The sequence below is a fragment of the Ochotona princeps genome, chromosome 24, assembly GCF_030435755.1.
Source record: "Ochotona princeps isolate mOchPri1 chromosome 24, mOchPri1.hap1, whole genome shotgun sequence".
Lineage (NCBI taxonomy): Eukaryota > Metazoa > Chordata > Mammalia > Lagomorpha > Ochotonidae > Ochotona > Ochotona princeps.
This window is the reverse complement of record NC_080855.1, coordinates 9,632,705-9,647,267: the sequence shown is the minus strand read 5'-3', so window position 1 is coordinate 9,647,267 and position 14,563 is coordinate 9,632,705. Positions and strand designations below refer to the sequence as shown.

At 50.8% G+C, this 14,563-nt stretch overlaps 1 protein-coding gene across 2 annotated transcripts in view; it reads left to right on the top strand.

Annotated features, from left to right (window-relative positions):
- The window catches only part of CREBBP (CREB binding protein), a 148,619-nt gene extending 134,750 nt beyond the window's left edge, over nt 1–13,869 (top strand). For both annotated transcript variants that reach the window (XM_004586702.4, XM_058680760.1), the window contains exons 22-31: nt 248–325; nt 633–700; nt 2,545–2,695; nt 2,909–3,055; nt 3,478–3,591; nt 4,525–4,690; nt 4,947–5,114; nt 7,429–7,590; nt 7,721–8,002; nt 9,324–13,869. In XM_004586702.4, the coding sequence (XP_004586759.2) occupies nt 248–325; nt 633–700; nt 2,545–2,695; nt 2,909–3,055; nt 3,478–3,591; nt 4,525–4,690; nt 4,947–5,114; nt 7,429–7,590; nt 7,721–8,002; nt 9,324–11,471 (3,484 nt within the window). In that variant the 3' untranslated portion in view covers nt 11,472–13,869. The remainder of the gene's footprint in view (nt 1–247; nt 326–632; nt 701–2,544; nt 2,696–2,908; nt 3,056–3,477; nt 3,592–4,524; nt 4,691–4,946; nt 5,115–7,428; nt 7,591–7,720; nt 8,003–9,323) is intronic.
- The last annotated feature ends 694 nt before the right edge of the window (nt 13,870–14,563 follow it).

The window sequence follows — 14,563 nt, the reverse complement described above, 5'->3', positions numbered from 1 at the left end:
TATATAAGAGAGGAAGATCTTCCATCTGCTTCTTTGTAATTTTTAAAGTTGAAATTGCATTTCTGGTTACAAAGAGAGATTGGGGCAAGAGGAGTGAGGCGCTTACCCTCTAAAAAGGCAGAGATCAGCCTCCTCCTGTGTCAGAATCAGAGGCGTTCCGGGTCCCTGAGAACAGGGTCCACACACGTTCAGGCACCTCCTGGATGTCTGTCTCTGAAAGCGTAATTGTAGACTTTCTATCTCCTAGTTTTGTCGATTGCAAGGAGTGTGGCCGGAAGATGCATCAAATTTGTGTGCTGCATTATGACATCATTTGGCCCTCAGGGTAAGTAATTTCCTCTGGTCTTGGGAAAGGAAGAGCAGTGCACAGCCCACCTAAGGGTGGCAGCAGCAGTGGTAGTCTCATGCATTGCTCTCAGAGTTCAACAATTGAGTTGGCAGTTGATTGAGTGTTTGACTACTTTATAGAATCGGAGAACCAAAGCCATCTGCCTCTTTACTCTTTTTATAAAAATGTGATTCCTGTGCCAGCAAAGTGTTTTAATGCTGCATATTACTGGTTTAGCAGCATGTGCTAATGTGTGCAGTCAGATCACACCCCTTTTTATGTTTTTTGTTTGTTTGTTTTTCAGTTTTGTGTGCGACAACTGCTTGAAGAAAACTGGCAGACCTCGAAAAGAAAACAAATTCAGCGCTAAGAGTAAGTTTGTGTGTTATACTCTGGACTGTCCTTTTTAGAAACTTGACTACTTTTCCTGGTCTTTGGTAGTCATATGACTTAATTAGTAGTAAGTGTTAGTATTAGAAAGATTTTTAATGAGTGTTTAAAATTAATTTTTACTTATGCAAGGTCCTATCTGGTAGTTTACTCCCCAAATGCCTGCAACAGCCGACAGGTGTCTGGAGTTGGGAGCTGAGATCTTAACCCAGATCCTTTGGTTTGGGTTAAAGGCCCATGATCGTTGCCTTCCTGGATCCACATTGGGCAAAAGCTTCCATCGGGAACTAGAGGCAGGGATGAAACCCAGGCACCAGTGTGGAGTGTGTTCATCTTACCCTTTTTTTTTTTTAAAGATTTATTTATTTTATTACAAAGTCAGATATACAGAGAGGAGGAGAGACAGAGAGGAAGATCTTCCATCCGATGTTTTTTTCACTCCCCAAGTGAGCCGCAACGGCCGGTGCTACGCCGATCCGGAGCCGAGAACCTGGAACCTCTTCCAGGTCTCCCACGCGGGTGCAGGGTCCCAAAGCATTGGGCCGTCCTCGACTGCTTTCCCAGGCCACAAGCAAGGAGCTGGATGGGAAGTGGAGCTGCCGGGATTAGAACCGGCGCCCATATGGGATCCCGGGGCATTCAAGGCAAGGACTTTAGCCACTAGGCCACGCCGCTGGGCCCGTTCATCTTACCCTTTAAGCTGATGCCTGTTCCCCGGATGAAGTCTTTTTTAAATTCAAGTTTGAATTGCTGTTAACCAAATCCAAAGTTATTCTGTAGTTTTAACTGCCTCTGTTAAAAAGCTTTTGAAACACTATTAATTAACAACTCCCCCACTGTTTTAATGCTTCTCTTTAAACCGGGATTTTTCAAATACAGCTGCTGACATTTGGGACTTGATTTTTATCTTTTTAAAGATTTATTATTTATCTTGAACAGTTACAGAATTTTGGAAAGATATCTTCCATTCGCTGATTTACTCCCCACATGGCCCCAGCAGACATGACTGGGCCAGGCCTTCACCCAGGGCTCCCCAGTGGGAAATGGGAGCTGGCCAGTTACCGGTCATACTCACATCTTATCTTCCTTGAGAGTGTACCCTCAGGAAGTACCAGCCAATCTGTGGTTTCTGTTAGTGTTCCAAAAGTGTGGTGCTAGGACTCCTGGGCCTGGACTAGAAGGGCAGGAGGCTGAGTGGGCACAGCCTGGCTTCTTCCTCCATATCCGCAGTCAGACTTGCACCACCTCTAGCTCTTCTGCTCCTCACTGTTCGAAAAGGATAGAATGCTCTGGGAATGTAGGTGGTTTTTCTGGGTGTCAGATGCTGTGCTCCCTGAGTTCACTGTACCCCAAGAAGTGCTTGTGTCATAAGTAGGCTCACTCCTTTAAGCTGTCAGACTGTAGGGCAGGAGTTGTTCAAGCCTTGACCTCAGGCAGCCGCATACCACATTGGATGGCAGTGTGGGTCCTGATTGCTCTACTTCAACCCAGCTTTCTGCTGTTGCTCCAGGGAAGGCAGCAGATCCTTGCCCAAGTCCTTCGGTCCCGCCGTTCTGGCTCCTCACTGGTCTTTCCTCACTGTGGCTGTTTTAGGCATTTGAGTTCAGGAATGTGTGTGTGTGTGTCTGTCTGTCTGTCGATCGCTCTCCCACTCTCACTCATTCACTCTCTTTTTCTCTTCCCCTCTGGCTCTGCCAGTTTGCCTTTCAAATAAGCAAATAAATAATAAATATCTCTAATTTTAAAAATGTCAGAATGTGCCAGACGATAGTGCTGTGATCTCATTGGCCCCTCTTTTGCTCCTCTCCTGCTTCTGGACTTCCTAGGACTGCAGACCACACGACTCGGAAACCACCTGGAAGACCGAGTGAACAAATTTCTGCGGCGCCAAAATCACCCTGAGGCCGGGGAGGTTTTTGTCAGAGTGGTGGCCAGCTCTGACAAGACCGTGGAGGTCAAGCCTGGGATGAAGTCACGGTTTGTGTGCTGTGTTCTCTAACCGGGGTGTCATGGCAGCTCTTCCCTCAGGCCCAGCCCCTGGGATGTGGGGTTGGGAAGGGGTGATCACAGCTGTGAGGTTGCCCCAAGATGTGGGCGGGCCAGCCTTCAGCTCACCAGCCCTGACCAGGTACAGAGCAGAGGTGCTCAGCTGTGGGTTTCAGGAACATCAAGCCCTGCCTTTTCTTTCAGGTTTGTGGATTCTGGGGAAATGTCCGAATCTTTCCCATATCGAACCAAAGCACTGTTTGCTTTTGAGGAAATTGATGGGGTGGATGTGTGCTTTTTTGGAATGCATGTCCAAGAATACGGCTCTGACTGCCCCCCTCCAAACACAAGGTAATCTCAGCTTTTGTTTTTGTTTGTTTGTTTTGTTCCAGTGTAACAGGGTCTTAGCAGAACTTGTGTGCTTGGATGTTGAATTAAAATAGATTAAGTCATCATTGACCAAACGTGTTAGCTTTATTTTGCTTGTAAACTCATGGGAAATGAAGGGGATACCTATGGTGGGATGTTCATTTTGGTCATCCCCATGGGCCATGGTCTTACCGTGGTCTGTGTCTCACCTGTGGTGGGTGTCCCTAGGAGTCTCCACTCAAGTGAAAGGATTCTTTCAAAACTTCAAGTTCAGTCAGGAATGGCAGCATGGTGCAGGTGCTTGCCTTTTAAAAGCCTGTTTATGTTTGGGAGGCTGGTATTTGATTTCCCGTTTGAGGGATACTTTGAGTTAAAAATGCACCCCATCCCACTTGCTCCCGCAGACGTGTGTATATATCCTACCTGGACAGTATTCACTTCTTCCGGCCACGGTGCCTCCGGACAGCCGTTTATCATGAAATCCTCATCGGGTATCTAGAATATGTGAAGAAATTGGGGTAAGTTTGGATTAACCTATTCAGAACACATCAAAACTCTTTGTGTTTTTTTCACTGTGTATTTATTTGGTGAAGTCATAATCATACCAGTTTTTACATTTTTTGTGTTTCTATTTCTCATGTCCTGAGGTCAGCTTAAGAGCCTGCATGGGTCCAGGTGCCACAAGGGCCTGTGTGTGATATATGCTCTCTGCCTGCATTTCATTCTTCCCCATCTTAGTGCAGTGTCCCCTGCCTCAGCTCTGTGATCCATGGGGCTGTTGCTGGCTTTACCAAGCAGGTGGCCATCGCTACACATTGGAGTTGGAGGGTTTCCTTTGCTACATGTGATTTTGCACTCTTCATGTGCCATTCATGTCTGCCTTCTGACTCCTCATCTACTGTCTGTCTATACCATCATATTTTCTGGATACTGTATGTAAACTGAATCCTTCGGTGTGTGGTCTCTTGCATCTGAATTCTTTCACTTCATTTTTATACTCTAGATCTGTCACGTTCCTTTCCCAGATTTGAAAAGGTTAGAGGAATTGCATCAAAGGGTCCTGAGAAGAATGAGGTTGATTTTGACATTAGCCCCTTAGAACTGCTCAGCTGAGCTGGCTTGGCAGCAGGAAGCCGACCTGACATGCATCACCTCCCTGTGGCATCCTAGGTGCTATCCTGGAGAAGCTGTGTTCCCAGGCTCTGTGGCAAGGTTACAGGCTTCTGCTGTGACCTCGACTGTAGCTGGTTGCAGCTTTTGAGATTACAGATAGTAAAGATTTAGCCTTGGATTGGAACCCAAGTTTCAGGTTCTGCCACAAGCATTTTGGTAACTGGTTTTCTTCCAGGCTTATAATTCTTCCTATGGGAGTGTAGATCCTTGCTGCTCAGCTGTGACTTCTAGAAACCAGGGCCATTCACTGTTGTTGATTTAACGTGTGTGTTCTGCAGGTACGTGACAGGGCACATCTGGGCCTGTCCCCCAAGTGAAGGAGATGACTACATCTTCCATTGCCACCCTCCTGATCAAAAAATCCCGAAGCCAAAACGACTGCAGGAGTGGTACAAGAAAATGCTGGATAAGGCATTCGCTGAACGCATCATTCATGACTACAAGGTACCCTGTGCTAAGTGATGCCTGTGGGTGTATCCTCCTATTGCCCCCAATCACTTTATGGTAGTGTGCACTTCTGAGAATCACAAAACCAAACAGTAAAAAAAAGAAAGTAAAGTAGGAGGTCAAAGTGGTGAAGCCTGTGAGAGCATCCACTGGGATTGTCACTGTTTAACCATCCCACCAGTGTCTTCAGCCTGTGAATCCAGACCTGGAGCTTCCAGCAGCCCCTCCTCACCACTGTGTTCTCTCTTCTAAGGACATCTTCAAACAAGCAACTGAAGACAGGCTCACAAGTGCCAAGGAACTGCCCTATTTTGAAGGTGATTTCTGGCCCAATGTGTTGGAAGAGAGCATTAAGGAACTAGAACAAGAAGAGGAAGAAAGGAAGAAAGAAGAAAGCACTGCAGCTAGCGAGACCACCGAGGTAGGGACCCCCTTGGTGCCTCAAGCTGAGGCGTGCAGACTGCTCTCTGGTGGGCTTTCGTTCCCGTTTGTAGCACCCTCTGTGGCAGATGGTGGTGGACAGACTAGGAGGTCTCTGTGCAGGGAGGAGTTTAACCTGGAAAGAGAAAGAGGAAGGCAACCTGTGGGAGCCAAGAAAATGGACGCTGGGAACATTGTGGTCAGGATCAAGCTTATGGCTTAGAACGGTCCCTGACAAGAGAGTCTTCGCTGCTTGCATCTCTTGGTTTGGGGCTTGTGCTACCCCCTCTGCCCTGGCCTCAGGTGGTGCTGAGATCACTGAGGGCTTGTCTCTGCCCTCAGGTAGGAGTGGGGAGGCTTTGGACCTTGGCCTGTTGGGGAGCAACCCAGGGAGTGCTGGGAAGCATGCTGTGCTCAAGAGCCTATCTGAGTAAGACAGTGGTGGTCTAAGTTCACTTGTGGCCGTGGTGTGGTGGAAATGTGTGATGAGATTTAAAGGTTGGATGGGTGGGCCTGAGAGAGAAGAAACCTTCAATGAAAGAGATGGGGTGGACCAGTGTGGTGCTACCAACTGCTGAGGGGCTGTAGGGCCTATGTCCTGGGCAGCCTGAAGGAGTCAGTGTAGGATGACGTCAAGGCCCTCAGTTGGCCCCTTCCATTCACTTCACTGGTAAGGCAGCTCTTCAGCCTCTAGTATAAGAGAAGGCATAGACCAGGATGTGGCCCAAGTCTGCATCCCCAGTGGTTCCTGAGAAGACCTCAGAAGCTGTCTTTGTTTTCTGACTTCTTGCTCAGGCCTCCCTAGAGGCCAAGTCTGTTGTCCAACCACATTCTGGAGGCCCTCTCTGGCCCTTGGTGATTTAACACTTGAGATGTGTGTAATGGAGGAAGATGTGTGGAGAGGCCAGCCTGTGAAGTGAGGGCAGGTATCAGCGGCTGACCAGGAGGCCAGCACAGAGGAAGCTGCTTGATTGTGGGATCCCTGAGGATCTTTGTATCAGATTCCTCTGCTTAGAAGTGTCCCTAGTCAGAGCCATGTCCAGGCACATGAAGGACACTGCTGCACAGGCTGCTGGGCCAGCTGTGGGCCTCTGTTGTCAGGACTGAGACGGATCACAGCCCTGCACAGAGCCCAGGAATGCAGCCACTGCCATGTGTGGGCACACCTGCCTCTGACCAGGTAAAGTCATGCTGTCCACAACATCCAAGTGGATAAGGGGCTCCCCTGTAGGTGGCAGGGGCCCAAGGAGTTTGGACCATCTTCCACTGCCTTCCCAGACACATGAGCAGGGAGCTAGATTGGAAGTAGAGCAGTGGGGGCACAAAATCATTACCCATATGGGATGCTGAATTGCAAGTGTTGGCTTTTCCCACCATGCCACAATGCTGGTCCCTAGTCATATTTTCTAAATGTAGTGTATTCATAATTTCTTAGGAAAATAAACTTTTTTCACAGTTTTAGGGCATTAGGGTTTACAGAAAACTTGAACATAGGATTCCATCATGCCCAGTACACCTTCCATGAGTGGGGTACACTTATTGAAATTAACTAAAGCCACATTTTATTGATTCTTCTCGGTTTTTCCCTGATCCCCTTGTGTCTCCCAGAGCCATAGTCACCCCTGTCAGCACCTCTTGGCATGCACTGTGTCTTGTGTGAGTGCTCCCTTCCCTACAACAGACACTGCTGCCATGCTCCTGCAGCTGTCTGTCTGCTCCTGCTAACAGTAAAGTTGCCAAGACCAGGTCTGCCTCAGTTTCCCATCATGAGACCAGGATGGGTGGTAGCCCCGGGTTCTGTGCAGAGCAGGAGTGCTTGGCTTGAGAAGTAAGACTCCCACAGCTGCAGTCAGTCACTGTGGCCCAACCAGGCCTTGCGCATGGCAGCTGGAGGAGGGCAGCGTCCCAGCTTTGTTCAGGCCCAAGTCTGCTTTCCACCAGGGTGGCCACTTCGCTCACACTGGTTTCTTTCCTGTGGATGTGTTTGCCTTTCTCTTGGCAAAGAATAAATTATGGTGCTTATGAGACATGACATGGAACGCCACGGGTCCAGTAGAGTAATGGAGATCATGGAAAATGGCTTCTACTTTGCCGTGACTCCTTGGGTTTCTAAACTAGCGCCTGGATCTACTTTCCCTGGAGAGGTAGTGTGGCCTCCAGCTATAGTGGTCAGGCTCTGCTTCTGTCCTTGCCTCTTTCTCCTCCACGTTTCTTTTCGAGGAAGCTGTATATTCAGGGCGTGTGCGTGTGGGGTCTGCCATGGACCCCTGCCTGAGGATGGGCAGTCTGTTGTGACAGCTCAACTTGTGTTTCAGGGCAGTCAAGGTGATAGCAAGAATGCCAAGAAGAAGAACAACAAAAAAACAAACAAGAATAAGAGCAGCATCAGCCGCGCCAACAAGAAGAAACCCAGCGTGCCCAGCGTGTCCAATGACCTGTCCCAGAAGCTGTACGCCACCATGGAGAAGCACAAGGAGGTAGAGCTCCTGGCTCCAGCCCACAGGCACTTCCCGCCTTATGCAGCAGGAGGGAGGGTGGCCTGCAGCAAGCAGAGTTCACAGGGTGGGCCACATGCCCGTCGGAGGCTAATGCTGCTTCTCTGCACAGGTCTTCTTTGTGATCCACCTGCACGCGGGGCCTGTTATCAACACCCTGCCCCCCATCGTCGACCCCGACCCCTTGCTCAGCTGCGACCTCATGGATGGGCGGGACGCCTTCCTCACCTTGGCCAGGGACAAGCACTGGGAGTTCTCCTCCCTGCGCCGCTCCAAGTGGTCCACGCTGTGCATGCTGGTGGAACTGCATACCCAGGGCCAGGACCGCTTTGTCTATACCTGCAACGAGTGCAAGCACCACGTGGAGACGCGCTGGCACTGCACCGTGTGTGAGGTGGGTCAGCATGCTGGCGGGGCTTCCATGGGCATGGCTCAGTGTCCCTGGACGAGGAGATGTGCATGAGGCTAAAGGCTTTGCTGTCCCTGCTCCGTCTGTATCAGTGTAAGGTGCAGCCATGGGGTCCTGAGGCAGCCTGGCAGACTTGGGGGAGGCTTGAGGATAGATGTGGGCAGAGGCGTGAGCCAGGCCACTGGGCTCTAGGAATGTCGAAATGCTCCTCTGCTCTCACATGGCTCTGGATCTGGTCCAGCCAAGGGATTTGGAATGCGTTCTGCCCTTTTTCATTTCAGTCCCCTCCCTGTTCCTGGTGAACCCCCTGTGTTCACACTCATTGGCTCCCAGCTAGAGGTTTGGGTCCTGCTGTCAGTCACCTGTGAGTGGGTAGTGGGGTGTACAGCCCACCCCTCGGCCTCTTCTTCTACTGGGCAATTCATCACCACTGTCTTTGGCCCTCTTCCTTTCTCCTAGATCAGTCCATTCCGACACACCCTGGCTGCTTGCTTTGCTCTCTGGTGGGGACTGATGCACCTGCACCTGCCAGGCTCCCCTCTCTGCTCAACTTTGCCGACCTGTCTTCCTTATCCCACTGTCTCCAGCCTCATTTGTCCTCTTTGTCGCTTGTTGATTATTTGAAGAGTTAGAAGGACAGGTCTTCTGTCTGCTGTTTATTCTCCAGTTGTCTGCAAGGACTGGGGCTGAACCAGGTCGAGCCAGGATCCAGGAACCCCATCTGAGTCTCCCACATAGGTGGCAGGGACATTGGAGCCATCTTCCACTGTTTTCTCAGATGCATTAGCAGGGAGCTGGATTGGAAGTGGAGTACCTGAGACTCAAACTGGTGCTTTAATAGAGAATCCTGATGTAACAAGTGGTCCCTTCACCTCCTGTACAGCCACACTGGATCCTCTTTCTAACTTTCCTTATCTTTTCTGTGATCACTGTCCAATGCTCCAGCATTCAGGTGAAGTGTAGCATCCTCTTGGTGTGTAGAAGCAGACAGCTGTCTGCCCCTTGGACATACATGTTACGAAAGTGTCATTTGGCACCTTGTGGCCTTCCCCTGGGACTTGTACTGTGGTGACTTGTGACTCTTGGGCAGCATCTCTTACCCTTACTCTGTTGTCTTTCATGGTCTGGGTTTAGGAAGGAATAGGATGTGGCAGTCCTAATGTGACTTACAGGGCTGAGGAAGGCAGGAAGTGAGCCAGTGTCCCCCGCAATCCTATATGTGAACATGCCCGTCTCCAGCCTTATGGTGCGGCAGCCCAGGGTGTCTGGCCGTTTGGCTCTTCCTGACACCTTTCCCTGCTTGCAGGACTATGACCTCTGTATCAATTGCTACAACACCAAGAGCCACACCCACAAGATGGTGAAGTGGGGACTGGGCCTGGACGACGAAGGCAGCAGCCAAGGTGAACCACAATCCAAGAGCCCCCAGGAGTCACGGCGCCTGAGCATCCAGCGCTGCATCCAGTCCCTGGTACACGCCTGCCAGTGCCGCAACGCCAATTGCTCGCTGCCATCCTGCCAGAAAATGAAGCGGGTGGTGCAGCACACCAAGGGCTGCAAGCGTAAGACCAACGGCGGCTGCCCGGTGTGCAAGCAGCTCATCGCCCTGTGCTGTTACCACGCCAAGCACTGCCAGGAGAACAAGTGCCCTGTGCCCTTCTGCCTCAACATCAAACACAAGCTCCGCCAGCAGCAGATCCAGCACCGGCTGCAGCAAGCCCAGCTCATGCGCAGGCGGATGGCCACTATGAACACCCGCAACGTGCCTCAGCAGAGTTTGCCTTCTCCTACCTCAGCTCCACCCGGGACCCCCACACAGCAGCCTGGCACACCCCAGACACCACAGCCCCCTGCGCAGCCCCAGCCCTCACCCGTGAGCATGTCACCAGCTGGCTTTCCCAGTGTGGCCCGGACTCAGCCCCCCACAACCGTGTCCACAGGGAAGCCCACCAGCCAGGTGCCGGCTCCCCCGCCCCCTGCCCAGCCCCCACCCGCAGCAGTGGAGGCAGCCAGGCAGATCGAGCGCGAGGCCCAGCAGCAGCAGCACCTCTACCGTGTGAACATCAACAGCAGCATGCCCCCAGGACGCACGGGCCTTGGGACCCCTGGGAGCCAAATGGCCCCTGTGGGCCTGAATGTGCCTCGGCCCAACCAGGTGAGTGGGCCAGTAATGCCCAGCATGCCGCCTGGGCAGTGGCAGCAGGCAGCCCTCCCCCAGCAGCAGCCAATGCCAGGCATGCCCAGGCCTGTGATATCCATGCAGGCCCAGGCAGCTGTGGCTGGGCCAAGGATGTCCAATGTCCCGCCACCGAGGAGCATCTCGCCTAGCGCCCTGCAAGATCTGCTGCGAACCCTGAAATCACCCAGTTCCCCGCAGCAGCAACAGCAGGTGCTGAACATCCTCAAATCCAACCCACAGCTAATGGCAGCTTTCATCAAACAGCGCACAGCCAAGTACGTGGCCAACCAGCCTGGCATGCAGCCCCAGCCCGGCCTCCAGCCCCAGCCCGGACTGCAGGCCCAGCCCGGCATGCATCAGCAGCCTGGCCTGCAAAACCTGAACCCCATGCAAGCTGGGGTGCCGCGGCCGGGTGTGCCCCCGCAGCAGCAGGCAATGGGAGGCCTGAACCCCCCAGGCCAGGCATTGAACATAATGAACCCAGGACACAATCCCAACGTGGCAAGTATGAATCCTCAATACCGAGAAATGCTGAGGCGGCAGCTACTGCAGCAGCAGCAACAGCAGCAGCAGCAGCAACAGCAGCAGCAGCAGCAAGGGGCTGCTGGCGTGGCCGGGGGCATGCCTGGGCATGGCCAGTTCCAACAGCCCCAGGGACCTGGTGCCTATGCCCCAGCAATGCAGCAGCAACGCATGCAGCAGCACCTCCCCATCCAGGGCAGCTCCATGGGCCAGATGGCAGCTCAGATGGGACAGCTTGGTCAGATGGGGCAGCCAGGACTGGGGGCAGATGGCGCCCCCAACATCCAGCAGGCTCTGCAGCAGCGGATTCTGCAGCAGCAGCAGATGAAGCAGCAGATGGGCTCCCCAGGCCAGCCGAACCCCATGAGCCCCCAGCAACACATGCTCTCAGGACAGCCGCAGGCCTCACATCTCCCTGGCCAACAGATCACCACATCCCTCAGCAACCAGGTGCGGTCTCCAGCCCCTGTCCAGTCTCCGCGGCCCCAGTCCCAGCCTCCACATTCCAGCCCATCACCGCGGATACAGCCCCAACCTTCGCCACACCACGTCTCACCCCAGACTGGTTCCCCTCATCCTGGACTTGCTGTCACTATGGCCAGCTCCATAGAGCAGGGACACTTGGGGACCCCCGAACAGAGTGCAATGCTCCCCCAACTGAACACCCCCAATAGGAGTGCACTGTCCAGTGAACTGTCCCTGGTCGGTGACACCACGGGAGATACACTAGAAAAATTTGTGGAGGGTTTGTAGCATTATGAGAGCATGGGGTTTTTTTCCCTTTCGTGTCCCTGGACCTTTTGTACTGAAAACCCAGGCATCTAGGGCCTTTTTACTCCCAGATGGACTGCTGCTTCCACACCATGGAAGGGTGGATAGATATTTCAAGAAACAATACAAAGAATATATTTTTTTGTTAAAAACCAGTTGATTTAAATATCTGGTCTCTCTCTTTCTCTCTATTTGGCTTTTTTTTTCCTCCAGTTTTTTTCTTTTCCTTTTGGGGGAGGGGGGTTGGTTTGGATTCTTTTTGTCGTCATTGCTGGTGGTTCATGCCTTTTTTTAACGGGAAAAACAAGCTCATTATATTCATATTTTTTATTTGTATTTTCAAGACTTTAAACACTTATGTTTAAAAGTGAGAAGAAAAATAATATTCAGAAACTGATTCCTGAAATAATGCAAGCTTATAATGTATCCCGGTAACTTTCTGATGTTGCGGGAAGATTTTTTTCTATAGTGAACTCTGTGGGCGTCTCCCAAGTATTACCCTGGACAACAGGAATTGACTCCGTGCACACACACGTACACACACCCACACACACATCTATCTGTATGTGCTGGCTTACGCCAAACTCTTGTCTTGCAGATGTAGAAATTGTTGCTTTGTTTCTCTGATAAAACTGGTTTTAGACAAAAAATAGGGATGATCACTCTCTTAGACCATGCTAATGTTAATAGAGAAGAAGCATTCTTTTCTTTCTTCTATGTGAAACTTGAAATGAGGAAAAGCAATTCTAGTGTAAATCATGCAAGCGCTATAATTACTATAAATAAGAAAACTCAAGAAGATTCAATCACTGTATAGAATGGTAAAGTACCAACTCATTTCTTATATCATATTGTTAAATAAACTGTGTGCAACAGACAAAAAGGGTGGTCCTTCTTGAATTCATGTACATGGTATTAACACTTAGTGTTCGGGGTTTTTTGTTATGAAAATGCTGTTTTCAACGTTGTATTTGGACTATGCATGTGTTTTTTCCCCATTGTATATAAAGTATTGCTTAAAATTGATATAAATTACTGAAGTTTTTAACATGTATTCTGTTCTTTTAAGATCCCTGTAAGAATGTTTAAGGTTTTTATTTATTTATATATATTTTTTGAGTCTGTTCTTTGTAAGACATGGTTCTGATTGTTCACTCGGAGTGGAGATGCGGGGCTACAGTCACAGTAGTGTAGTGGGTGGCAGTGGGCATGGGTTCTGAGTGACCACCTGGGACTTCTCCCCCAAGAGACTGAGAGAGGCAGTGGGCCTGCAGCAGCCCTGGCCCGTGGCATGCTCACCACCGCGGCTGGGAACAGCACTGTGCTTCCAGCTCACATCCCAGTCTTCCTTCTCAGCCAGCCACCCCTGTGGGGAGAGCTCCCTACCTTCCTAGCCACAGATCTATCATTGGGTGCTCTGGGGCCTCGGGGTGGTTCCTGGCTCCCCCTGAAATCATACCCTCAGGAGTGAGGACGCTGCCAAGCACTGTCCCACATGATTTGCAGGGCTGAGGATTCCCTCTTTTGGAACAAACCCTACAGCATCTGAGGCAGGCAAACTGGAGCCAGTTACCTTCCACCTGCCCCACCAGGAAATTGTCTCCAGGTTTTGGAGGCGGGGGCAGCAGTATGGCTGGCTCTAGTGGGTGTTTTGTGGTGTCATGTTTAGAAGCCATGACCCAGATAACTTCCCCTTGGCCAATCTGTTTACAGATTTTCAAACAAACTTAAATACCTAATTTGAGAATTTTTTTAAAAAAACTTAAATTTGAGGAAAATTTCCAGGACATCAGAAACGTACAATTTAGTCTTAGTACAGAGTTTTGAACCTTGAGTTTTAATTATGTAGATTAAGCCAGATAAGAATAAAATCCCCAACTAGCATTCCTGAGCAACCCCTACGTGCACCCCACCCCATAAAGGGAAGGCAGGGCCGAGGCCCTCCAGTGCAGACACACTGTCCTTGTTCACCTTGTGGGTTCTTGCAACTCAGTTCTCACATCACCCTTTTCACCCACGGGAAGTCCCTGAGCCCAGGAGCCGCTCCATGCCCACACTCCTGAGGTGGCCTGTCCCAGATGCTGCAGGCAGCCGGGGCGGGGGCAGCTTCTTCAGCTCACCGTGGAGTTCACAACTTCATGCACCCACCTCATCCTCTGGAGTCTGCCTCGTGACCAATCATCTTGGGCCATCCACAAGTCAAAGGACACGACCAGGGATGTGGTGTGTGGTTGTAAGGAAATTTCTGTAAGCGAGCCGGAGAGCCCAGGCGCTGTGTCTCGTGCTGTATACTTACGAGAAGGAGAGGGTCCTATATTTGTGATGAAAAAGAGGAAACTTGAAATGTGCTGGTGTTTGTAATAAAAGCTGAAAAAACTGCTTCGATTCAAAGGTGGTTCCCATTGGCTGCCGACCCTCAGAGTCCACTCATTGAGATGGGAGGTAGGTGCTCCCTCGTGGTTGTCTTGAGGGAGCACGTATGTGAAGCTGCCTGAAATTCTGTGGCAAAACAAGTGAAGTAGCTCTACTTGCATGGGCGACTCCTACCGTGCAGTCTCGGGGCACAGAACTCTCTGATGGGGACTGTTGTGAGGTAGAACGAAACAATGCATTTGAACCAAAATGTGCTTTTAGTGCTGCATGGCAATGTAAGTTACCATTTAAAAAACAAAGCGAAGCACAGAAAACCGAAAGTACTTTTTGATGACCGTGTGTTGGGCTGGGACGGGACTGCTGTGGCCTCTGATGGCAGACAGAGATGACGAAAGGCGAAGTCTCTGCCATCTTAGACCAGAAAGACGCAGCACCATCACGGGCTGTTACACTTCAAACACCCACTTACTAGTTCTGCTGTGTAGCAGATAGAAGATTTTTGTAAGATTTCAATGATTTATTGTTTTATTTGGAAGGCAGAGTTCCACAGAGATGGGTCTCCTGTCCACTGGCTGGCTCCTCAAGTGGCCACGACCCAGGGCTGAGCTGGGACAGGCCTGAAAGCCAGGAGCCGGGACTCCATCTGGATCTCCCACAGTACTTGCACCAGCTTTGACTACCTTCCCAGGTGCATTATCAGG